The following is a 27606-nucleotide window of genomic DNA, read 5'->3' as shown; positions in this document are numbered from 1 at the left end:
TCTGTGGTGTGGCAGACTATTTGATCGGACAAAGATCATAGGGTCAGTGCAGAAGTATGCTTGCTTGATCAAGCATAACACTTGAGGTGTTCTGGTGGAAAGTAAGATTTGTTGCAGAAGCAGCACGAAGCCAAGCTCCCTACAGGATTACCTTTTCCCAGATGCTATCTGAGAATAACTCTGGACTTGAGGGCTTTATATATTACTTGGAGTAAAATCTTGGACGCTATAATAAACTGTCAGTTTTAATTCCAGGGGTGTTACCACAGAACATTTCAGAACCAAAGTAAAATTCTTCACTCAGAGCTCCTCGTTTTGTGTCTGAAGGTTTTAGTGAAGACTGGGAGAGCTCTGCTAGCAGACAGCTCCTTTAAAGTTTAGGAGATGGTTATGCCGAGCAAGAATCTGTTTGAAAGAACTGTTGTTTTGACAGAATGACAGGAGGAATTAATATTTGTCTTCTAGTTCCTTACTTCCAGAAGTTCAGTGTCATTCGCAAAACTTACTAAAATGGTCTTGGAAATACCAATGATGCATCTTTGTCCTCCTAAGAGCCTTCTGTGTAATCATGTTGTCATTATGTAAAGGCAGTGAACTCCAGGCCTCTACTTATTTTTTGGGGATATGTTCTGTAAGTCACTTCCTTCAGAGATGATTTAGGAATCTAAAGAAGGGCAAGGAGAGACAGAGACTGCGCACTTCACATTTCTTGAAGGCACGTTAATTTCCAGGAGAGGAAAGCTATGTACCTTGGGTGTTTCCAAAGGGTTTTCCCCTAGTATCTCAGCAGTACTGTCAAACTCCCACTTTGTGAAAATAATCAAAGGGTTGAGTGTTTTTGTAGCAGCACATTTCTAAGTGCATTACCTCATGTATTTCCATCTCTGTGAAATGAAGAACAAGACTTTACCTCCAAAAAGTATGGGAAGCTCCCCTAGGGAGGAGGCTCTCCTGCCTGCTCAAAGAGGATGCTGTTCCAAAAGATATGTAAGCATCACTTTTCCAAAAGCCACTTGTAGCAAATGCTATTTCGTAAGTATTGTGCATTTCATACCGTAGGGCAGTTGCCAAATGAAGATGGTTTGCTCTTTGGCTGATCCCATCTGAAGTTCCTTATCAGCATAATCCTGAGAAGGATACTGCTTGCCAGCTGTGGTGAGATCCATGCTGAAGGACAAGGAAGGGTTTACCTTTTACTTTCTTTCTGTCTTCCTCATGATGTTAAAAAAGGATGGTGCATGCTTGGAATGGACAGATCCAGCTACTAGTGTGTTTTGGTGTTGCATGCAGTGAAACATATGAACATATGGAGCTGGATGTACATACTAAGGCTTCTTGAAGCACTGCTGTAGGTGAAGTGGGTCCCCTGTGAAACTAATGCAAGAACTGATATATCAGTTACATTGTTACCCCAAGGATTTCCTGTGCCAGAGTTATATCTGAACATGGCCCTTTTTACAGCATTTTAAACACATTCCAGCTTCCTATGCTTGTAAATACTTTAATAAAGTCTTTATCTGAGTGAAGCAGGATCAACTAACAGAATTGTTGGCTGTACTACATCTAAGTAGTCTGCTAGAAATACAACTTCAGTAAGCATCAAAACAATTTTGTCTACTTTGGGATTTTCCCACACCGGGAACCTGGCGGTTAACCTTTTGGCCACCCAGCATGAAAACAGAATTGTGCTACTTTTATCTACATGGGAGCATATTAAATAAGCCTGAAGTCAAATATAAACGAAGGAAGTTAGGAACAGCGTTGCTTTGAAAACCTTTTTATTTTAATAATTTGCACAGATTCTCATTGATGGAAGACAGATTACTTTGCAAACAAAAAATTCAAAGAAAGCTACTTACTTGAAATAAATTAAACTACTGTAGCAAACATATTTTTGACTGCAAGCAAAATGTATCTTTAATAGTAAAAGTTGGCTTCTTTAGCTAAAATAGACTCTCCTTTATCTCAGTTGGAAAAAGCAAGAGAACACTGATTTGACTTGGAATAAAGTTGTGAGATTTTATGTGATACTGTTGGAGCTTTTTGGCTCACATGCACATGCAGAGTATATATTTTTAACTATTTGTTCTGTAAAACATTTTTCATTTTTTGTGGATATTCTCAGAATCTGGTAATTGGAGGAGGTTTCTCTGGGTTTCAGCAATGGATTCCTGTAGATTGTTTCTGCAGAGCTTGTAGGCATCAAATTTTTAATTTCCAAAAATCCTGTATCTGGCATTTAAGCTTACCTCTATGAGAAATCTAGATATTTTGTTACAGGATAAAACTTACTTATTACTGACCTAATGTTACACAGGGCTCACAATTGACAAAGAACATTTCTTTTGTTTTTTTTAATAAAAAACAGTAATCAGATACTGCTTTATCTTCTGCACTTTACTCCCAGTGAATTTGGGCCATATTATTGCCATTTTTTGATATTTTCAGATAGTTCACTGTCATAACTACTGCAAAGTTTTAGGTATTTCAATGTCACAGTGTGCCCTCTGTTAGGCCTTGCATTGTGTTCTGACAATGTAAAGTTATTGCATGGGTTTCACTGGAAGGCCATACCAGTTAATTCATGTTATACCAAATCCTGAAAGGAAATGTTTCTGAGGTTAAGACAGCCAGTAAATGAACATGGCACATGGGACCAGAAATAGATTAGCTGTGCTTCTAGGAACTTCAGGGAGTGCATGGAGACCTTTGGTGAGAACACTAGATTTTTAGGGCATTTTGACTTTTCTCTATTGATAGACAGAGCACATGAAAGATGAACACAAATGGGAATGGGTTTTGAACAATGAATTTGCTTGATAAAAAGTCTAGATTTTCTTCAAGTTTTTGCTGTGAATCGAGGGAGAAAATACTGCAAAGTGTCCCTCTGAAGAGGTTCTGTAAGGAATGCTTTCAAAGTTGATTGACTTAAAAATGTCAAAAACCCTCATCTAAAGGACTACTGCTTTGTGACACACGTGGTGGTATTATTACAAGTAGAGCTTTAGGTGGCCCTCTTTACGTACAATACTTGCAGAAAATAGTTTTTAGTAATTATATTAATTAATTTAGTATTTTATCATTAAAACATTGTCGTGAGAAAGCATTATCATCATATTTTCATTTTTATAATAAATTTGAAACTTTTGAGGCCTTTCCCAGATATTTTAGGCTATTTGTAATATTGACAAATGCCTGTAATATTTGTAAGATTGACAATGACAGCATGCCCAACTGAAGAATGATACTCTCCCTTCAGAGAAGTATCCTTCCAAATTGCCACTTGGACTTCAAATTAATTTTTACTTACCTTGTTTCAATAAAAAATGTTTCCCTCTGTTTCCTTTGTTCAAGAGTGGTTTGTATATAATTGTTGAATCTTTTAAATCCATTTTAGAAAGGGCATTGAAATATCCTCCATGGGGGAATTAGGGGTATGTATACGCAGTTCTGTGTTAGGGATCAGCAGGAATATAGGCCAAGATAATTTCTTCTCTTCAGCTCATTTAAATATCCAGAAGAGGTTCTATGTTCTCTCTGCAGTCCTTCTGCAAGAGTATGGCACAGGAGGATGGGGTAAAATGTGGAGCAACAAGGTACCAGAGGTTGAGGAAGGAAGGACAGAAGGATGATAACAATAATTTGTTTCTTTACAGCTGTTAACACTTAAAATTTTTTGAGAATAGGGAAAAGATGATATATCATTCATGAATTCTTGTAAGTTTCAGTCTTGCCTCTTTTTATTTACTTGAGTTGTGAAGTTGAAAGGGTGGAAAGTTTATCTACCAGCTGGATTCTTGGTTTTACCAGGTCAGTGTACATGTGCAGGTAAACCAGAGATAAGCAGCTATGCCTGTAATTAAGGTAAAACTGCTATTAGAAGATTTGTGACTTTCTGTGTTATGGAAATGGGCAGGTCTGTTTTTTAAAAGACAGAGAATTGTAACATGATACAAGATCATAGTAATTAGTAGGACTTATTGCCAAGAGGATTAGTAAACATCTAGCATAAAAAAATCTACCTTCATTTGTTTGTCAGAGAGATGTGCTTTCATGAAAATTTTTGAAAATACTTGCTAATCACAGAGAGATTTTGTCTGGATAAACTTTTGGAACTTTAGAAATCAGAAACTTAGTGAATCTTGTTCACTCCTTCACCAACAGTACCTTCCCTGAGGTATTTAACACCAACTTTCTGTGTCTTGTTCAAAGAATCATAGAAAGGTTTGGAAACGACCTTGAAGATCATCTGGTTCCCAATCCTGCCCCCTGCCATGGAGAGGGACAGTTTCCATTAGACCAGGCTGCTCAGAGCCCTGTCCAACCTGGCCTAGAAAACTTCCAGGACATACACAGCTTCTCTGGGCAACTTGTGCCATGGTCTGACCACCATTCTTTTCTTCTCAGTACAGAATATCTTCCTAGGATCTAATCTTATTCGACCCTCTTTCAGTATAAAGCCATTCTCCCTTGTCCCGTCTCTACCTGCCCATGTAAAAAGTCCCTCTCCAGCTCTCTTGCAGACCCTCTGTAGGTCCTGGTAGGATGCTCTAAGGTCTCCTTGGCTTCTTTCAGGCTGGACAATTCCAACTCTCTCAGCCTGTCCTCACTGGAGATGTGCCCGTTGTGTCCATTGCTACAGTAAGATTGCCCAAGATGGGCATAAATGTGAAATAATGAAATAAATCAATCAAGAGCAATTGTTGGTGTCACTAAGATTTTCATACTTGGCTCACTGCATTATCATTTGCAAATGTTCGGGAAAACAGAAGATGCTTCATTATGTGTTGAGATCAGTTTCTTAAATGAATGCCTGAAGAAGTGCAGATTGAGGTAATACTTTAGAATGTCCTGTTTTTTAATTAGAATATTTGTTACTTCCCAGTAATTACAGCTTTTCTACAAGAGAAAATGTTCTGTATGATACATAAATTATTCAGCATAATAGAAGCAATAAAGCTCTGAAAAGAAATTTTGATAAAAAATAATATTATTTCCAAAGAAAATTTTATTTGTCAGTTTGCTGATTATGTGCCTGGAGTCTTCTGTAGCAAAACTTTGCTTTTATTTGGGCATTTAGTGTATGGACCAGTGATCCAATATGTATTAAACCTTGTTTATGTTTATTTGAATTCATGTCAGATAGCCAAAATAAGTTTTGATTCTTTCAGATAAAACCACCAAGTTCAAAATAAAGTGGTGTTTTTTACTCCTTGGGATAAAATAATGCTTAAGCCCAGCACTTTCCCTCACTTGAAGGAGGTGGAGCTTGCTGCTGGAATGGGTGGTATTTTCTTTTTCCATAATCTGTAAGCTCCTGTGGCCTAGGTTTTGAAACAAATAACTGTTTTCATGGGGTAGACCCAGGCATCTATCTGGCTTAAAAATAACACCACCAATAGAAAAGTTCTCAGTCAGAGCGGTTCCCTTATCCAGTTTGGTGCTTGGAAAAGTGAACATAAAGCACCAGAGCAAGGTCATGCAGGTATTGGGCCTTTAGGGAGGTACTCCTCTTTGTGGGGGCAGGCAGTATTCATATCAGGTTACCATGATTTTGAGCCACAGCATGAAATATTGGCATTGCTATTTAGTCAGAGGGAAACTAGATTGAAAAACGAGGCAGAAATTAAGGCTTTGCAGGCCTGAGTACTGACATGCATAAATTTTAAGCATGTCTTTAAAGTTCCATGTTTGCAGCATGTTATTTTATACTTGTAGTAGCATAGAGTCCTTAAGATAATATTGAAATATGTGTCTGAGAATTTGGCAAATATTTTCCTGAGCGTCTCAAGCGAAATATTAAGCGGTAGTACCTGAGACAGTGAGAATTTCTTGAGAGCAAAGAATCTTAACATGCTCTCTAAATACTGACAGTGATCAAAACGAAAATTATATTTGAGAGTTACATTCTCTAGAGATTTCTGTAATTGTGTATGATTGATTATGACTGATTACAGTTTATTATACATACAATGTATGTAGTATGGCCTGGAAGCTGTTTCTTTTCTGAAAATTGACTTTGCAGAAATATTGCTTTATTGCTTGTTTACAACCTGACTGTATTCACAAGCATGTTTCTAATAGTGATAAAATAACATACATTAAAAAAAAAAAAGACATAGATTATTAAACTTCAAATACAGGGATAATCATTTGTGTCACAACAAGTTCTATCAAAACAACTGACTTGTGTATTTCCCACATGAATGCATAGCTTGAATGCCACTGGACTGCTGAAGGATCAGTAAGACCAAAATATTCAAACAGTGAGATAGGACAGAAATATTTTGTCTTGCATGTGGGTACGTTAGAAAAGAATTCTGCTTCTTTCTGTCATTTAAAAATGACTTTGTAGGTCTGGCTATTAGACTGGTTTTTTCTACCCATATTTAATTTGGTAATCATTTGAAAATTATAAAAAACATGAAGCCTGGGTTTAGAGCTGCTTCTCGGGCAAGAGTGCAGAATATTTGTAGAGCAGTCTACTGAAAATTAAATTATTGTATCGACCTTTCTCTTAATCTTACTTTCTATAACAGGTTTGTCTGTTGAAACAAAACATTTTCACACATGCACACATGGATGATTTCAAAAGAACTAGAGACAGTCCAGAAAAAGAAATACACAGTCAACAGACTCTTGTCCTTATAGAAGGCTGGCTGAAATGTCCTAGATAAGGTATTAAGTAGTAAGACTCCCCCATAAAACATCTTTTTTTTTTTTTTTCCCCAAATAGAAAGTGTTTGATCTCTTCTAGACGCATTAATTTTTAATGTTTCTCTTCTACAAATCTAATTTAATCTCCTAATTACATCTGATGCCATTAAATTTTGACTGCAGTAGTCTCACCAATGTTTTGGTTTTATAAGGATATTGTTTGAAAAGCTGAAGAAAAGTGAGCCCAGATCTTTGACTACTCAGTATAAATGGGTCTTTGCTTCTAATTACTGAAACCTGTAATCTATTCTTAGAAGGGTTTTGGAAAACCAATTTGTGTTTCTGTTTGAGGACAGTTATCTCTTAGTGGACAGCCACTGCAGACATCTTGCAACTTATGTTTGGGTTTAGACGCCTCTCTGAAAAATAAAGTGCATTTTTCTGTTTTCTTAGTTGTTAAAAGAAAACATAATATTGGTTAAATTGTGTGTTCCTTACACACAATTTTAGGAATATTAGGAAAATTTTAGGAATACTGTACTAAATGACAGGAATAATGAGCAAGTTGGGAGATTCATTGATAAGATGCTGCATTCCTATTTCAACATAATGGGAGAAGTTACTAATGTCTTTGCTTTTCCTTCTAGGAATCAGTTTGGGTTTATTTCCTTCATCTCTGAAAAAATGTTGATACTTACATTTTCTTCAAGATAATGATTCCACAGAGGAGCTTGCTTCATTATGGTCTAAAAAGAGTTTTCAGATAGCAGTAGCATATTTTCTGTTAAAGGTTTTTCAGTGCCGCAGAAAGATGTGAGAATTTAGAACATTTACAGTTTTGTACTACCAAGTTTACATTTAAATCAGCTGGACGGGAAATATACCAGAAACTCCTGACATAGACTCTTGTGATATTTGAACTTTATGCTATATTATACTTTTGTAGCTCTGGAGTTACAATTATGCTCTTCTTTAGTTCACACAGATATGGTAGCTTTACACTGGAGTATATTATGGAGGCCTGTTACTCTCAGCAGCTGCCCTCTATATTAAGAATCAATATAGAAAAGGTATTACTTTGTTCCCTTCTGGAACTGTCAGAAAACTGAAATAGTTTTGGCAGAGTTGTTTGAAGTCTGCCTGCTGAAATTACAGTGATTTCCTTGAGTTAAGGTTCCCCTTCTTCTATGATTCAGGAGCTGAAATTCTCTTTAACTTTTTTCTTCTGAGGTTGGTTAGTACCTGCAATGTCAATACACAAAGATTGCTAAAGTTGTAGAAGACTGAAAATGATAGCAGTGAAATCCCAATTGTAGTTTCAGCTCTTACCATAGAAAAATACTTGGATATGTTTGACTTTATGAATTATCACTTTTACAGTTACAGTTCCTTTATGGTGAATGTGGCAATTGTAAATCAGAACCTTTATCATAGATTGAAACTGTGTCCTTCTGTCTTTGAAGGTTACAGACAACAGATCAGACCTGGAAGATTTACACCTTTATGCAACTCCGCGGGAGCAGCGGTTTCGTCGGTTTGCCAGTCTGGAATTCGAAGGACAGCTATACATGACTCCACACGACTTCATCCAGGCTGTTACCAGTGATGAACCCAAACGTAAGCAGGAGATTTATAGTGCTGAAACTGCTAGGGTAAATGTCTGTGATGCATGTTATTTTCCCACTTGCTTTTGATTTCTACTTCTGTTTCTGAATGTAGTAAAAGGGTACTGCATCTTCAGAATTTTAATTGTGTCCAAATGCATACAAACAGTATCCTGATTATTACTAGATTGTAAACATCTCTATGCTAGTTAAACATTCTTTTAAAGGTTGCGAACAGCTCAATAGTCATGAAAGATGGCAAGGTAATTTGTGCCATTTGCATTGACACAGTTTCTTTCTGAGCAGACCTGTATTGCTGCACAACTCTTGCTTCCTGTTTTGTGTAGTTTCTCTGTAAGCAGGCAACCATACACATTCTCTAAAAGACTAAAGATAAGATATAACATAACTATATAATGGCTTTCTAAATAACATGCTTTGAGTCAGAGTTTTAGTCCCCCAGGGAATCAACTTTCTACACTTAAACATTGCCAGTGTTAGTACTACGTGTTAATTAATGAAAAATTAACTATCAACTTTAGGTCATTTATTGTAAAATCTTTGCTTTAATTATCAAAGAGTGACTAAATAGTAAGGTGATCCCTTTCTGCTCTAGTTTGATTTCCTGGCCCTCAGGCTTGCAGTGCATTGGTAGCAGTACAGAACTTCTGGAGAATGGGAATATCTTTGCTCAGGTGTGACATGTATAATCACCCACCATGAGTTTTCTTAAAATTCTGTGCAGATGTTGGATTTTTTCCTTTTGTTCTGTTAACAGTAATGAAACAAGAGGAAAGAATTCAGTCATGGCACATCAGTGATCAAAACTTCTGTAACTTTTGAATAAAGATATAATCTCATTGTAACAACGAAGACAGAAGATAGAGCTTAGATGGTGAAAACTTGCAAAACTTTGAAACTCTTACCAGAAAGCAATTTTTTTTTTTTTGCTTTGCAGTTAAAAGAGAGGAAGCAGATTGCTTATCACACAAGTTAATACAAATACACATCAGCACTTTTTATCTATTTCCTCTGCTCAGAACTTCAATTCTTCCCTTTTTTTGTTAGTGTGGAGTTGGGTTTCACTGTGTATGGTCATGAAATATTTGTGCTGTATGTACTGGACATAATTAAAACATTTTGGTTTAATTCTGTTTTATGACATTTTGGTTGGCTAGACCACACTATATGTATGATTTGCTATTATGATTTTTCCATGCTGATGAATTTTCTACTTCTTTCTCTCATAAAGCAAGTATTTAGATTTTAAAAACAAAACCAAACCAAAAATCATTAAGCTCATAAGGACATTCTGTTTATCTCATGGAAAAGGAGAAGAGATCTGGAGTTGAACCCAGACCAGGCACCCTTCTGAATTCAGTGTAGCAAACCTTGTTTCTATCAAAATCCTTTCTGTTCATCCAGTTCACCTCTGAGACCAAAAGCAAAACTAACCTGGATGTCTTTTAGGTTTTGTGGTATCAGAGATTACATGGCTGACATAACTATTTTAAGGGATTACAATTAAGAAGAAGTGGATCACTTCATTCTAGTGCAGGTCATGTTGTCTGGGAAATTGAGACAGAAGGCTGGTAAATAGGAAGTAATAGCTGAAATAGATGACCCACAGATTGCCACATCCACCCTCTCATCTCTGACTGTGGTAATTTTAACTTTGTACTGCAGCATTGCCAAAGTACCATTTGTCTTCTTGGGCGAGTCAATTTTCTGTCTTGCCCTATATATTGAAAGTAGTACATTTAAGGAAAGTTTTTTCCTAATTCTAAACTTTTTTTTTTTGGGGGGGGTAATTTTATAAATAACTTGCAAGTTGTTTATAGTTGGGTCCATTCCGGCTGACATACTAGACCATCTATATTTTGCATAATAAAAAATGAATGTATACCTGGGGTTTTTATGAATGAAGGCTACAAAGGTCTTGAGTTTTGTCAAAAAGCAAAAATGCCCTTTGAAGTATAATAATAGAAGCTCTTTATGTCTGCTTTATAGAAAAGCTAATAATATTAGGCCTGAATGATATTTGTGATGGAGTGAATGTGTCTATTGTGATTGATTTACTTTGGAAATCATGTAAACTCTACAAAAGTCAAGAGGGTGTTCACTTCCTTTTTTGATTAAACACTAACTAACATGGTAAGAGTATGTTTTCCTTTATAAAATGTAACTTTTTACTCCAGGCATTTATTGCAAAAAAAATATAAAATAAAGGGTGTCATTAACATGTTTCTGCCTTTATGGTGCAGGCTTTCATTTGGGAACATACATTATTTTTAAGAGTCATTATTGATACATTTTTATAATCTGAATATGTATTTATATATTGAGAAAGCAGATTAAGAGAAGATGAAATATATTTTTCCCCTTTGTGCTAACTATAGTAAATTTAGCTTAATACTGAGCTGTAAGAAATATATATATATATATGCACACATAAATCTTCACTGACTTGCCTAGGAAGAAAATATGTATGTAATATGTATGTAATATGTATGGGAAACTATCTGATTTAAAATTAGGTATATTTATTCTCCAAATTTTTTATGGTAGGCATAAACATACACCAATTGATATGGCAAATGAGATTGTTTTAGGTGATTTTATTTTAAAAATTCAATTGAAAAGCTTATGAAAATCTGTTAGCTCATGTTTTGATGTTGCATGATATAACTTCACCATGATTAGAGTGGAATATGTCAACTGCCTTGGTGTAAACCTTTACCAAGATGTAAAATTAAAATTTCAGTCAATTTCTAACCATGAATTAATGAAAGACCATAGTGGGTAGTTTGTGTATTGTTTGAATTATTTATTGGAGCATGAAGTTCATTATGAGAAAAGGATTTCTAATAACAAAGTGTCTTTTACTCTACAAAAAGAAGCCTTTCCCACCAAAAATTTGTTATGGATTTGACCACATAAAATGCTACTTTCTGGACTTTTGTGAATTCTAATTTTCACAATGCCTTATCGTAATACTGAATCTGTACAAATATTTGTCTTGAGAAGGTGGTGATGAGCCTCAAGTTTTGAATTCTTGAATGGTTATGGACACACTCTTGTTTGATTACAGCTACCAAAGAATTGAGCCTGACAGAGGCTGGAAAAGGAATCTGAGTCAGTAGGAAGGGATGAAGGGTGTCTTAGCACTTGGTGTAGTTTCAAGAGCTTTTTTCTGTATTTTCTTTGAAAAGTATGAGTGGTCCATGAAGCAATGGTCATAATCCAGGTCTCCTTACAATTTGCAATTTAATACCACTATTACTAAATAATCATTTTGGAATATTGTTACCAGGGGTTAGCATGAATGCCTTCTATTTCCTGTTAAATGTTTTAAGGATGTATTTTGGAGGTTGGAGGTCTTTGAAGCAGAGTTGGATTAAAAACTACATCTGAATTGGTTCTTTAAAGTTAGGACTTTAGGTATGTATTAAGTTAAAGGCTTTTTTAGTAACATAGACAGTTGCACTCATGAAGTAAGGCAAATAATTCTTTGTATAGAAAACACAGTATAGATGTAGCCCAATTTTTATGACACCACATTGGCATTATTAAATTCCTGTGCATTCATAACAACTTCTTTTTTTGCAGATGCTAAAAAATGGCGATCCCTTTCAAAGCAGGTGAGCAATAATTCCTATGTGGTCTTATAACCATACATTTTGGTAGTTGATTTTGTTTTTGATGTAAATGTAGAGGCACAGGAAAGATTAATTTCTTCATTTTTGTCACTTCAGACTCAGCTGAATACAGAATTTCAGATACTTTAGCTGCGGTGCTTGTTTTGTTGAATTTACTGACTTTCTCAAGCATCTGTCAGTTTCACCCTCAGTCTATTTCTGACTGCATTTTTTAGTGTCTAGGTGTAATAGATGTATCCAAAACTACCTGAAATATTTATGCCACTCTCTCCCTTTTGCGGTGTTTAAGTGCATCTTTTTTTTTTTTTTCATTTGTATAAGTGCAAAAGGCCCCTCTTTGTTTCCCTGTATTTTAAGTAAAGTACATTCATATTCATGAGTGAAGTTTGCTTTAGTTCAGGTTGAGTGTTTTAAAAGAACAGTTGCTTAGATTTTGTATGAAAACCTTACTGAAATCCAGGGGGACTTATCCTTGGCTTCAGTCAATATGAGCAGTGGTGAGTTATTTCAGCCACAAAACCATTGCATGTGTCTCTCCAGCTCAGCAAACATTTAGTATTCATGCAGATGAGTAATTCTTGCAATAATCATGTGTTCAAAAATTTATGGAGTGTATGAGTACTTCCAAAATCATTGTGGTAACTGAAGTTCAGTTAACTGGTAGATTTGCATGCAGTTCCTTGTCTTTTATATTGATATCCTATAATTTAATAATTTTCTATTAACTACTTAGTTAAATACTGAAATATATGCTTTTAAATTTTTTAAACCTTATTTTTTAGGAACTGAATCAGATTCTTATGGAGACACCACCGGTTTGGAAAGGATCATCCAAACTTTTCCGTAATCTTAATGAGAAAGGTGATGAAGGAGAATTTATATTCCTGAACAAATTATCATTCTATTAACTTTTTTTTGATGATGTACTTTAGTCTGAGTCCAATTTTCAAAAATAAAGAAATCGCTTGCTGTTGCTTTCTACATTTTACAGCATGGAAAAGTTCTATATAATCTCTACAGTGTTTTAATGATGCTGTCTTCCAACTACCCTCTTTAAGTGATTGGGGACTCAGAGTTTAATATTTCAGGTTCAATTTGTTGCCATGAATGATCTCTGGACTATAGACAGAGTATTCCAGTAAAGAAACAATATCTCTTTACTTCTTTTCAATAGGTTCAATAATGTGATTATTTCTAAAGACAGTAGTGCTATCTTATATCACTGGTAAGGCATTTTGTACACAACACAAAGAGACAGTTTCAGAAATGTTATATATTCCTTTAAACTCTGCAGATGAGGGCTTTGATAGCTTTTAAAAAACTCACACTATTGGTAAGTGAAGAGCCAAGAGTCACTCCCAGTCTTCTTGGTTGTATTTTTTTCTTTCTTAATAATCTCTATCACTTCCCAACAAAAAAACATAGGGAAATAAAACAATTATGGCTTTACAGACATATAAAAGCTATTTGTAATAAATAATCCATGTATTTCTTTGCTTACATTCAGTGTGGCAAAGGTGTAGTGGTGCATTTGAAGTCTTTTCAAAAGCAGACCCAAGTACTTGTTATAAAAGAAGGACACTTTATGGCTGTTTAAAATAAGCACACCAGCAACAGTATTCCAATCAAATGTATGCATGTAATTGGTTAATATAACTCAAATGCAGCTCAAATTTATTCAAGGAGTAAGTAGTGTGGACATACTCTCAAAGGAGGCTCTCTAGTGCATGGAGGCACTCTTTTTTTCTGAGTCTACAGCCAGCACTCACAGAGAGGCAGAAATTGGCACATCTTTGCATTGTATTTCAGTGTACTTCTTTGCTCTAGGCTGCTTTCTATGTAGTTGACTTTTGAAATATTAATTGCATAAATATATTAGTTGCAGTATACGACTGACTTTTGAAATATTAATTGCTTAAAAATTCAACCTCAGAATCTGTTAGATGAGTATATTATCAGTTAAAATTTATCTAGATGTTGCTTATTAAGTCTGTAATAAAATGTCTGCAACATGAGTAGTCTTGATTCAACAGTATCTTATTCCAGTTTTCTGCTAGTGGAGTTCTACAGAAGTTGATGGAATTGATAGGACTCAAAATGTCAAAATAAGATGATAAAATTAGTATTAGACTTTAGTAGTTGGATATCTTTTCAGCATGTTTTATGAAAAAGTGAGTTCTTTTGACCAGTTTAATAAAAAATATAAGAAAATATGATGGGTCTTGTGACTGATAGTGTAAATTGGTTAAAGAAATGGAAATAGAATTCAGGTCTCCGTAGTTATAATGTAGTCTTTACTTTTTTGTTTCTTAACAATTTTTTTTAACATGCACATACAAAGCAATTAGCAAAAGCCTATGTCCATTTATTTTGCCATGGATTTTTGTAATTCACCTGAGGCACCCTGATTTATGCCCACTGACCTTAGGTTTTTCTTATGTTTTTCCTTTGAGTGCCCTCCTTCTCTTCTTTCTGATCCTAGTGTAAGTTTTTCTTTCCCTTCAATCATCATTTCAGAGCCTCTCTCCCATAACACTCAGAGCAATCAACCAGAACTATCTGTCTGCAACTACAATATACCAGTGCAAACAAAAGGAGAGAAGGCTTTGAGGGCTATTTCTATTGCTTTCTTCATACCTGTGATGGACTGCTTGACAATTGCACTTTCTTCCTGTTTTACAGCAAAGAAGGTGCCATCAAAAAAACCAAAAAAATATATTTACATTTACTGACTGGCTATTAAAGAATGTTTTCCATCAGTGAATGAGAACCTTTGAGGTATCTGATTTCTTGATAAGTGCTTGTCCAAACAGATTCAAGCAGGCCTTTGAAAACTTAATTTCTGCAAGCTGCTGTATAAAATCAAGAAGATAAAGCATAGAGCATGTGTTACTTAAATGTCTATATTTAGTCATTGCTAATCTTCAATAATGTGTAAATTGAGGAAAAGAGTAGGTGGTATTAAAAAAATCATAGTAGTTTTCTTAACTAGATCTACTAGCAGTAATAAAATACTGGTTCTGAAGACTTAAATTTGCTCTTGGATCAAAAGATGGGATGTGAAGTATAATGGAAGTAAAATCCACATGAATGATACATTGTTTTTAGTTTTAATTGTACAGGTATTTCAGTGCAAAAAAATTCAGATGACTGCTTACCTAGTTTGTCACGTTTTCAGTTAAGTCAGATTTTAAACAATATTTATACATCCAAAGATGTGGCTGTTTTTGGAAAAACTTATGCACCTGACTTGGACTGAAATCAAGGAGACAGCCAGCAACTTTTGAAAATCCTAGCTGATAGACATCTTTACTCTCAGGCATCTAAATACTTCTTTTTTCACTCTTTTGAAATAATCTAAGATTGTGGACTGACTTAACACTTCTGATTTTGGAGGACAAACAAAACCAGTTTGCTAGAAATCAGGAACAAGTTTCTCTAGTTCAGCCTCAGAGGTCATTGGATCTAAGGGCTTTTGGGAGAGCTGCAAGCTGTTGTTTTCTGTTCTTGTTAAACTATGAGATGCTTCTCTTCATTGCTGTTCTGGACATTCTACAAGGTTGTCTCTTTACCCCTTACTCCAGAGCTAGAAAGGCACAAGTACAACTTACGGTACAAGACATACTGTTTGGGTATTGACTTCAGCTCTAATTTAAATTTTGCCATAATCACTTCTGAAGAGAAAAGGAAGTGCCATTCCACAGTGTGGTTCCCTTTTGTAATCTTGCAAAAAGAAAAAAAAACTATGAGATCAAATTTTCAGTTAATATAGTACATGCACTTAAAAAGCACTTAATAAAGTCAAGAACTGTATTCAAATGATGGGATCAGGAGGAAGCATGTTGAGAATCTTCTCAAAGTAAATGTTTTCATACTGTTAAAGAGTATTATCATGAATTACTGGTGAGGTTTTTGGAAAGAAAATTGAATAAATCATTTATATTAGCTTTTAAGAGTCTATCCAGATTCTTTTTAATAAGCTGTGCTCCGCTGAATGTCAATTTACTTGCCATGTTTAATGTACTCTTCCCCTAAAATACAAACCCAAACAAAAAGCCCCAAGCCATAGATGAATACTGCAGACCAATAACTTATTGACCAAAAATAGCTACATGCATACAGGTAGGAATATGCACATGTACAAAAATTCTCCTCGTATATAGATTTAGTGTTTTCGAGATTAGGATGTGAAGACAAGATGAAACTAATATGGCCTCTTTTTTTCTTTTTTTTTTTTTTTCTTCAGGTGTGATATCTTACACAGAATATTTATTCCTCTTATGTATTTTAACAAGTAAGTATTTTTGGAGAGAAAAGATTCCTTACAATTTCAAAGCTCTGAATGTGTTGTTGTGTGTTAAATTACACTTCCCATCCCTGCGTATAGAAGAACTACACCATACATCTCTGTGTCCCTCTGAACCTCTTTGGCCCTTCTGGAATCTTGTGTTATGCTTTATTTAAATGCATTATTATCCAGAATACTTTTTAGTGGCTGTGGATGAACCTCTGCCATACACTCCATCTAAGCCCCTGTTAAGAGCTTAAATTTATTTTCTTGTTGGAAATTCCTATAAAATTTGTAGCTGAATTTGCTGAAGTTCATAAGGGGTACTGAATAAATACAGGGAGAACAGAAAGATACACATTATTGCTGGTTTGTGTCATCAATTAATGTGTATTGGGCAAAATCAAAGAGTCAGTGGTAAAATATAAAGTATTTATGTCAGAAACACTAACAAAATTGAAAAATTATTATTTTATCTCCCATAAAATTGAAGTCAAATAACCTAAACTAAGCCTGATACTGAATTTTTTTAATATTTTAACAGGTGTTTTCTGGGAAAAAGCAAAGAATTTTACTTGTCTTTCACTTACATGTAATGAAATAATTTCAATTGGATTCATTGGTGGGGTTATTTTGGACATGAACTGGATTCCTGTTATGAATCAGAGCTGGAACTTGACCCTGAACTCTTAGTATCTTCCACTATGGCATCAATGATTCTTCCATCATTTCTTTGTTATCTGAATTAACTTTTGGCCATAATTCATTCATATTGCAAATCAGTGGGTATCCCCAAAATGTTGCCTAAAGGTTTTACTTGCAATTACCTTCAAAGTCACTATATTTCATATATAAGTTCTAACCTGATCTAAACTTTCAATGGCTCTAAGCATGTGAACACGATAATGTTTTGTGTTTTTCAGCATAACATTTACTTTGACCAGAAGTTGTGTCCTGTACCTTTTTTTCAAAATCTTTTAAAGTGTCTTTTAGAACACTGTTTTTTCATAGAAAATTTATTTTGTACATATTTGTGTTTGTAATATAAAATGGACTCTATCCATGAACTAACAATCTTTTATATTATTCTTGAATATTTCATGTTCTATTTCTACTTTTGTGAGCATGCCTTCTGTTTGAATAACATGGGTTGTACTGTTTTACAGATGTTATGATTTGCATTTAGTATGTACACAGACATCCAGATTTAAATTAGCTGAGGTTCTGGCTTTCATGAAGGGACACCCAATAATTTCTTAGAGTGTTATACTTGCTTTCTTTCCAAGGAAATAAATAATTGAATATTTGGCATTTTTTGGCAGAGCCACATGCAGGTTTTCGAATTGCTTTCAACATGTTCGATACTGATGGCAATGAAATGGTGGACAAAAAGGAATTCTTAGTGGTATGTATATTTGCAGTTTTTGATGTAATCTTGAACCTAATGTGATGATATCAGTAGTCATGAGAATATTATCTACTATTCTTCACTGAATGTAGTTGTTTATTTGCCTGATTTAGTATAAAGAGTTATTATAATGTAAACTGAAAATAGAAAGAAGCTCCTTCTTAGAGTGCACAGGACTCTTGTATATAATTTTTTTTGAAGCTTAATTCTAGTTTATATTCTGGATCTTTTAATTGCTACTGTAGTCACAGATAGGCTATTGAAGTAATAGAAGTGTTTTAATGGTTAGCAGAGTTATTTAATTGCTCTAATGATGAAAAGACTTGTAAAAGAATCTTTTGCTGGGAGATCACCTCACTTTGCTATTCATTCTGCTGATAATCACAAGTGACCCAAACATACTGACTGACCTAATGTGACACTATCATCTGTTTTGGACAAGATCTGTCATGAAATAAAGCATACTGTGCATATATCTAGTTTAGCCCATAAATCCATATGCTGAAGCAATTTGCTAAGCTGGGGTTCAGTGAGTTCTTTTTACAGAGAATATTCCTACAGGGGAAACTGACTTTGACCTGAATGATTTCCACATGCTTTGGAACAGATGGCAGGATACCTAGAACTTGGCAGTAGTTTGGTTGCATCCAAGGTTTTGTTACATTACTAATTTGAATGACACTATTTTTCAAATTAGAGCTTTACGGCTTGAAAAAAGCAGTTCTGTAAATCCATCTTATTAATTATTTAAGCACAGTTGATTTTTTTCAGGTTAGAAATGTAAACAGTTTTAAAAAGCCCAGACTTCAAAAGAAAAATTCACATGTTGGTGAGATTTGAAAATTAAGAATAATCTGGCTCTTGAGGGAAAATCTTTGAAAATCCTAAATCGTCCACTAGATATTTATTTTTATCATGATAAATCTTCAGTATTCAATTCAATAATAATTCAAATTAAAATTTGAATACTTCATAAGTTTTCAGGTAGTAGGATACACCAAGTTCAAGAGAATGATCTTGCAGTAACAAGAGGGCTATTTTAGATTTATGTTCATTTAATTTTCTGATTTCAGAAGAAATGGGAGGAATAATTTATGCCATTGTAAATAAATGCCAGTGACCGATCATTAAAAAAAAAGAAAGTGCAGAAAATTGACCACTCAAAGTTAGGTCTTCTGAGTTTACAAAAACTGTGTGGCTTTATGCTAAAACCAGAGATCTCTAAATTGTTAGTGTCCATTGGCAGCAGCTGTCTGAGATTACACTGAAGCACTCAGTTATGGTGAACATAGGTTTTGACATTTCTTTAGAAATTAAAATTTTATGGTGTAGACAAGATTTCTGAAGACTACACAAGGCCATAATTTGCTACTGAACAAGTACAGATGATTAATGCAATAAAACATTTACAAGAATTGAATCAGATGTTGGAAAAATATAGTTGTGTAAAAGACATACATTTTATCTCCAATACATTTTTGTGTAGTTGAGCTTATGAAGAAATACAGCGAGTACACATGAGAAAAAGCCCAGCGCCTTATTGAAAAAGATGGAGCAAAATACCAAGAATGAAACAGACACATGCAATGTATTTAAGTGTCCAAGCCCGATTTATTTAAAATAATGACACCCTAGTTTCCTGTGTTTGGTTTCTTAATTGATTCAAATAAACTATGCTAACCTTAAGAAAATAGAAATATGAACGAAGCTCTCCTTACCATGCTGAACTTCCCTCAATTCTCCTTTTCAGGTTAGTGAGATCTGGGGGCTTGTTCTGGTGACATGGCTTAAGCTGAACAGGTGTCTCCTTAAATTCCAAATTTATTTTGGAAGGTGACACCACTTGCAAATGTGGCATGCTGGTAATTCTTTTGTATTCTGTTATTAAATGTACACGTCCTTGTAAGTGCTAATTCTTAATAGGCATCTTCTCCATTTGGGGGAACAAACCAGCAACCATTGGATTAATTAACAAAAGGAAAAAATAGAGGAGGAAGAAGAAAAAGCAAGCATCTTTCATGATTCAGTTAAACAGAATGTGGTGGAATAGACTGACAAGTTTGTTCTGAAAGAAAAAAGAGCTAAATGGGAGGAAATTGAATCAAGAGGCTAAATGGGAGGAAATTGAAGCAAGAGGCTTTGTCTTTCAGAAACTGATGCTAAAAATGAGATAAAATTAGCATGCAAAGTGGTAAACAAGGGCAATATTTAACTATGGATATTACATCATTCTTTCTAACTATGCCTTTGTAGTCCTCTTCACATCCCGCTATGTATTTGTTCTCTATCATGATGCCTGACTAAAGTTTCTTCTTGTTTCTGTTAGCAGACTTGGTGGATAAAAGAAAGCAAGTAGAATTTTTAAACATTAGGTATACTGTCCCCTACCTATTGTAGGGGATTATTGTATTTAACAAATTTATATAGATCAAACTTGAGTGCAACTCTGCTTCGTTAGGTGCTGGTGATCTTTCAAAAATTAAATCAGAACCCTTAAGTCAGAATGTGAGATCTGAAGTGAAAAAGACTAAAATAGATAGGTAGGTAGATTTTTGTGGAATTAAAGTATGTATGAAAGTAGAAGTTGATTCAGTGATACTGCAGCTATGATAGAACTGGCCCCAGAACATACATTTGGCATCTTTACTCACCTTGCTTGAATATGATGTATCATATCCTGTGTGCCTGAAAGGAGACTGTTCAAAAGGTGTCATTTGAACTACCCCAACATTTGCAAACTATTTTTCCATCAATTACAGACAGCTATTGCAAAAATGGCAATAAATGCTATTCAGTTTTACAAATAAAGAGACTTTGAAGAGCTTATTTTAGCTTATTTTAATCACGTGTTATGTGATTCTTGAGGAAACAGTGTATGTAGTGAAGAGTTGAAAAAGACCTTATTTTTCTGATAACAGCTGTATTGTTTTTTGTAACTAATTTCATGGTGTTTGTGCTTTCCTCTTTGCTTATGTCATAGGGGTGAGGTCAGGGAACAGAAGGATTGTGTTGCCTTGTTATTGGAGATCTTGGTTTTGCTGCCTTCAGCAGTCAATCTCATTATCCTGTTTCAAACAATGTTCCTATGAAAGTACTCCTAGACCCTTTTTGCATTCCCCTTTTTTCAGTCACTGGTATCCTATAGCACTCTCTCTGAACAAAAGATCCATTTCCAGAAGTTTAGCAAGGGCTTTAATAATGCATGCAACAGAATCCTTCTTCTTTTGCCTCTGTGGCGGGGGAAATACATCCAAGGATGCCTTGCTTTTTACAGATCTTTTTTGGTTTTTCAATTACTGCCACTCTTCTCTTCTGCTTGATGGCTTGTCACTTCAATTTTCACAAGGGATTTTATTTCTGTTTCTCTCTGTTCATTTAACTTTTTTCTTTGCATTGTTCTGGGCTGCAAACTTTGTAGCACTCTATCCTAGCAAGACTCTTTCCTTGTTGGCCTGAGTTACAGTAATTTGTGCCTGTAGGTTTGCAAAAAAATTTTGAAAAATTTTACCAAGGTCTGTAAATGTATCCCATATTCAAAAATAGGTATTGTGATACACAAAATGCTCTGGTCTGTATTTGCCTGATAGAAAAATCCAGAACTCAGTAGTCAATTTTGGAAACTCACAAAATGTTGTTTATAAATTAGTTTTGTTTAGAAATGTAGTGTTTGCTACTTAATCACTAAACATTGAATTCTTTCATTTCAGTGTTGTCATACCCCTGCAGTAAATCTTGCTTATTCCTTTGTATAATCATCTGCTTTCTCTGAAATAAAGATATTCTGAAATTTAGTTTGGAAAAATTCCTTGCAAAATTTATCACACAAACATTATGTTTCACATTCCAATCCCTGTGGAGCTCTGTGTACATGCCATTACATTATCAGGTTTTATCAGACTTCTGGTAGGTAAAATTGCTCCTTTGAAAGGAGTGCCACAATTGTGTCTGTATGCCGAGGTGTTTGGTTCTGAAAATACCATATTCTAGGTTGGGCAAGTTTCTCAGATCAGGGTTTATTCCTTTTCCAGCCCACTTAGAGTATAACAAATGCTACATGAGACAGTATAATATTTTCACATGCACTTTTTATAAAAGCTGAAGGTCCAGTAGAGACCTAGATGGTATCATAGTTAGTAGTTTTATTATATTGCTAAACACTGTGAGACCTTTTTCTAGTGGTTTAGGAACATTAATTGGTATTACTATAAATAAAAATACCTAAATAAAACAGATACTTGCAGAGAAAGGAAAGTACATTCCAGTGCTTACTCTGAAGACTTTACAAAAATAAATATGCTTAAGAATCTGTATGTTTGAAATCTTGTATTTGAGGTTTTCTCAGAAGTCATGTTTAAAGCTCTTCGTGTTGAGATAGTTGTGAAAGGGGTATTTTACAAGACCTGAAGGTATTCTTTGAACCGACTTGAAAAGAAAGGGTACTTGATAAATTACTCTTGAGTAGTAGTTTGTTGCTGCTGAAGGGGAATGTTTCACCCCCACCAGGTGTTTCTACCCCTCCCTTGTGCCAGCAGGAGTAAGAACTGATCAGGTTGGAAACTAATGTGAAAAAAAGATTGATCCAGCTGACTACATAACCACAGAGATACTAATTAGAACCTGACACGAAAGGATGTGCCTGGAGGTGCTGAAATAGGGTGGAACTTCCCCTTTTTATATTGGCCAGATTGGCTAAATAGGACAGTCTTGGTATTGTGCTCCCAAGTAGAATTGTTACCCTTACTTTGTGGAAAAAAATATTTATTTTCCCTTTCTGTGTGATGGTTTAAGTCACAGAAGGAGCATGAGTATGAACAATAAAGCATCATTGAAACTCTGATATTTCAGTAAAGAACTGCATTTTAATACTGTTTGTAATGTTGCTTATGATGAAGGATATTGTTATGTATGTGAAAACAGGCTGAACACTAAATATGAACAAAATGGTTTGTTTTTTAGCTCCAAGAGATCTTCAGGAAGAAAAATGAGAAGAGAGAAAAAAGAGGAGATGAAGAAAAACGTGCAATGCTGGTAGGTAAAATCAGGAAAGTTGCATCTGGTAGTTTGTTTGGGGTTTTTTTGATATAGTACAAAATTATGTGCGTATACTTTTCACTGATCACTTTTTAAACACTAAATTCATATTGTTAGAAGAATAGGCATAACTTCACATGTAGAAAAAAGCAGTATTTAGCCTGAACTGCAGTTACTGGAAAAAAAGAGTAAGTGCTTTATATGAAGGGAAAAATAGTGTTTAAATACTGTAGTAGATGTTATGACAGTAGAATTGATTCCATTTGAAGTTTAGAAATCTAGGGAAAAGTGAATGGTAATGAGCCAGTGTTACTGTCTCTAACAGTGTGAGAGCTCTGGGGAAGACCAAGTTACACACTTGCTTTCAGAACTAATTAAAGCTGTTCATGTAGACCTTCTGATCCTGGTTGCTTGTTATCCACACAGTAGTTTTAAAATAGATTATGTTACAACTGGACTTAGGTTTTACATTAAAATTTAAATTCCTACTAAATAATTCTTTTGACCAATGCAAAATATATTAATCTGAATAGATTTTTGTGGAATATTGGGTACTCACATAATGTCAAATTTGCATTTAATGCAAATAAATAAAAGGTAAGTCATAAATAAATGAGTCTGTGGTGATTTGTCTGAGGGATAGCAGCAATAACAGGGGCTTCTTTTACTGTTGGAAAAGTAAATATCAGGGGCAAATCTCTGCCAAGCAGAGAGCAGGAAAAAAACAACTCTGTTAATTTGCAATTTGCATATTTATGGAAAAAGTTCCTTATTATAAGAAACATTTTGACATATCAGCAGAGCTTCTCAGTGTCCATTATACTTTTGCCAGCATCAATGCTCAGTCTCAGTTCTTTGTCCCTGAAACCACAGGAAGTATGATTTTCAAAAATTATTTCTTTTTAAACCTTTCCTGAGAAAAAAAGGATTTTTTTTCTTCCCACCCAGAGAGACCTATCCTGCTCAGCTTTTCAAAACTGTAGGTTTGTTGCTGAATCTCTCAGAGACTGTTTATTTTGAACAAAGGAAACTTATACCTAAAGGAAGAGCTTTTGGAGAAAAGATGGCAAAATGGCATATAAATCCTGAGGGTAATTTCTAAAAACCTGCACTTCTCTTTTGAAAATTTGAAGAGTAAGACTGAAAATAAACAAATTTTTTCTTCATTTTCAAAACAAATAAACAAACAAAAATAGTAATATATATAAAGTAAAGGTTTGCTTGTCTTAACCTATTCTGTTGTCTTTTTTTCCCTCTTCTTTTGTCTTCATTCTGACATGTGATACTTGGCTTGGCCCATTTTTGCTGTATGTCAGCGTCTTCAACTTTATGGATATCATACTCCTACTAACAGTGTATGTACTCTAATTATTTTCAATTGATGCAGTCTTCACCAGTGAGATGAAATAATGTGCTATAAGAAAATCTATTGTATTTATCTTTTTCATCAAGTAAATGACTTCTGCTAATCAGTAAAAATGTGAGGAATCTTGACTTGCATAAAAGATTGTTATGTGCATGCTGAACATGCAAGCCTATCAGGAGGAAAGGTTGCTCTCTATTTAAATGAAATGGAGGAAACTTTTTTTAAGGGAAAGTACAAAATACATTTCAATAAACTGTTGACATATTTTTAATTCATGTGTGAAATTAAGTCATCCTGCACGAGTCATTTGATCCATTTCTTTCTTTCCTTGTGTATAGTGTGAATAATTAGTCAATGGAATCCTTCACCTCTTTGTTACCCCCCAAAAAGAAACCTGAAGAGAGCTTTCCTATTTTTATGCTTCACCTACAGAACAAATACATTAGAACTTCCAGTGCTGAACTAGGAAAGGATTTTACAGAAAATATTCCCTGTGTTACTTAGGTGACAGTAAACCCCTTGACAATAATTTTTGAGAGCTGAAAAAGAGAAGCAGAAAGAGATCTTCTGAGGTTTTCAATGTCTTCATCATGACCTGATTAGTTTCTGGATCATGGCAGAGTAAAACAGTTTTTAAAAAACAGATGGATTTTATGTTTAAATAGAGGAATTCATCCTGTTGTGGCATTATTGTGATATTCCAAGTGAGGGGATCAGATCCAGGAGAATTAGATGACTAGTGAAATTCCAGTTTTAAAATTTGTTTCATTATATAATTATTCACAGAAATGCACAGATTTATTTCTTGGGAACTTGGCACCTACAATAGGAGCAATATGCAGGAAGGAAGTCTATTGAATCAAAATGTGCAGTTAACATGATGTGCATACTGCAGTGATGTGAGAAAAATGAAGTAGAATATGCAAAGCCTCATAATTCAATAGATTTCAGATCAGGCTTTACTGTAGCAAAACCTGCTGGACAGTGATTGCCATATTCCCGTGCTTTGTCCTGTTTCAAACTGAAACCAAACTAGTTAGGTATTCTACTTAGGTAATTTCCAGCTGCAGTAAGAACATCTCCTTCTGGACTGCAGCTCTGTCCTAACGCTTTATCAAGATAATGCCCAGGTGTTTTTTGCCTTCCAACTATCTGAATGGAGATCTCCATGGAAAGGAGACCCAGGTGTACAGCAATTCAGTAAATCCCTCATGTCCAAAACCAGAAATTTTGGAGTTCTGTTTCTCCTGCTGAAACAAAAGGCGTAGCAGTCTTTTGTTTCCCTTGATGTCCTCAGGAGTTGAAGATACCGAGGTTCCAAGGAGATGCAGCACTTAAATGTCTGGGATAGTCCGACATGCTGCCTCCTGCATGAGGCCCTTCTCCTCAATTCATCTGACAAATCAGTTCAATTTTTTTAAAATGTGTTGAGGTCCATAGGCCATAAAAAGTATATGGTGATGTTTTAAATGAGTTAAATATTTCAGTATTTTCATTTGTGTAGGTTAATTCTTTCAAGTCATGTTCTGGTGCATACTGCATTTGTGTCTGAGACTGCTTTGGCATGTACTGCATGAGTGCTTTCACTGGCCAAATGCCAACCAGAACATGATGACTGTCATGTGATGCATGTAATGGAAATGAAATGTGCGCAGCCAGAAGTACTAATTCAATTGACTAAAGTAACTCTAGTAAGAGCAAAAATTCAATGAATACTTAAAATAGATAATTATAGAATTGTATGCATAAAAGAATGTGGTGTTCATTCTCATGACAAGGTGACAAGGTAAGTTTGATCGTCAGATGTGTATAATGTTTTCCTGATAAGTATGTTACAGTTGAAGTTGAACTTACTAGGCTTGTTTTTTGCCTTTCTTTGTTGGTGCAATGATGTAATCATAAATATTAGATTAAATTATTTTATATAACTAGTTATTTTGTGATATTTCTATTTTACCAATGAAAAATAATTTTATAAGTATAAGAATTAATATCTTCTGGAAAAACAGAATTGATAGAAAAAACACTGGCAAAATGCTGAGTTTAAATGGCCATTTTGATATGCACTTTTAGTAAATATTTTCACCTCTGCTTTCTTGAATTTATTTTGTTTGGGAAGATGAAGTCTGGTGATACTTCTGGTGCAGCCAAGAGCATTAGGGAAATAGCTGTAATAGACCAGCATTCCTTTCATTTACAAAATGTCATGTAACTGGTAAAAATGTCATGTTTAGAAGCAAGAGAATCAAGCCCTGCTTTTGAAGATCAGTTAGAAAATATTTTAAAGTTTATAAATGGTTGTTCCATTGCTTTTTGTTTTTCAAACAATTGTGCTTCTTGAAACTGCAGGTTGTTAAAACAGAAGGAGAGGACCTTGTCCCCAGAAGCTATTGGGATACTTTGAGACGTAGCACAAGCCAAGCACTCTTTTCAGACCTTGCGGAGGTATAAAACAACCTCTCTGGTCTCTGCTCCATAAACAGACTGCTGTTTTATTTATTCTGTTCTGGTTGCTTTCTTACATTATGCACCCTGTTTCTTTTTTTCCTTTTAATTACTTTTTTGTTTTAATCCTCAGAGTTCTCAGATCAAATGTGTTTGGTTCTCAACAATGCGATAATTGAAGGTTGTCATTTCCAAGAAAAAGCAAAGTTACCTTTTGAAAGAGTTGGAAGATGAAGTCTTCTTCAGTCCTTAAGAAGCATTTTCTAGCACTAATAGTCATGGCAGTTCACAGTTGGAGAAGTAGTTCAGGAAACCTTTGTCATTTAGGCATGGTACAGTTAAATGACAACTTTACTGAGAGTAAAGCTTTAAGCTTTTAATCTTTATGTTCTTAATGTGCTTTTTATGTATATCATCAGAATCAATCTTCACAGAAACTATAATTCAAACATTGTTTTAATTATTAGAGAAAACCTGGAATGTTTTAAGGTATCCAAAACATTGGTCCATCTTTTTTAATATTACACAATCATTATGGAGGTCTAGAAGTACCACTGAGCTGTCAAATTAATTTCCATAATGCTTTAAATTCTAATAATTCTTGTTTCATTATCTGCTTCTAGATAATTGAATAAGATATTTCTTTGTATTTATCATTTCAGAGGGTCAGAAGACTAGATAATTTATGCTTTTCTGTGCCCACACAGTGAGAGTAATGGCTCTGCTGGTAGTGCCATTAAGAACATAGAGCAACTCCCCACTGACTCTGGTCTCAGAGTTCCATGTTTCCTAAGCAGTCATAATGAAAAAAGAACAAGAAACCGAAACTGACCTCCAGAGTAAAACAGTCTTTTTCCTTGGATCAGAAGCAATGTGTGCTTCACATTGAAAGTAATTAGTGTTTTGTCCCTGCTGTTCCTCTGCAGAAGCTACTGAATAACCTGAGGACTCCAATGGACTTATTTCTAATTTCCAGGCTTAATTTACTCATAGTCCCTTTATATCAGTCTGCTGTTCATTAATTTTCATGGGGTTTTTTCTTCTTTAGTGGTAATCTTCATACTCGTGATTGCATTTATAAATGCAGTCATAGCACTCTGTTTAAATTTATTTGAATTTTAATTATGGACCAAACAAAATAAGGTATT

At 34.7% G+C, this 27606-nt stretch overlaps 1 protein-coding gene across 8 annotated transcripts in view; it reads left to right on the top strand.

Moving 5' to 3' along the window:
• Window positions 1–27606, top strand: part of MICU3 (mitochondrial calcium uptake family member 3) — a 52444-nt gene that overhangs the window by 4492 nt on the left and 20346 nt on the right. For 2 of the 8 annotated variants that reach the window (XM_059844741.1, XM_059844743.1), the window contains exons 2-9: window positions 8121–8274; window positions 11871–11902; window positions 12703–12781; window positions 16167–16214; window positions 17531–17613; window positions 22573–22644; window positions 23964–24002; window positions 26363–26458. In XM_059844741.1, coding sequence (XP_059700724.1) covers window positions 8121–8274; window positions 11871–11902; window positions 12703–12781; window positions 16167–16214; window positions 17531–17613; window positions 22573–22644; window positions 23964–24002; window positions 26363–26458 — 603 coding nt within the window. The remainder of the gene's footprint in view (window positions 1–8120; window positions 8275–11870; window positions 11903–12702; window positions 12782–16166; window positions 16215–17530; window positions 17614–22572; window positions 22645–23963; window positions 24003–26362; window positions 26459–27606) is intronic. The other 6 variants (XM_059844742.1, XM_059844744.1, XM_059844745.1 and 3 more) reach the window with 3 other exon arrangements.

This window comes from Haemorhous mexicanus, chromosome 4 (assembly GCF_027477595.1).
Source record: "Haemorhous mexicanus isolate bHaeMex1 chromosome 4, bHaeMex1.pri, whole genome shotgun sequence".
Taxonomy (NCBI): Eukaryota; Metazoa; Chordata; class Aves; order Passeriformes; family Fringillidae; genus Haemorhous; species Haemorhous mexicanus.
This window is presented reverse-complemented; position numbering and strand designations above follow the sequence as displayed.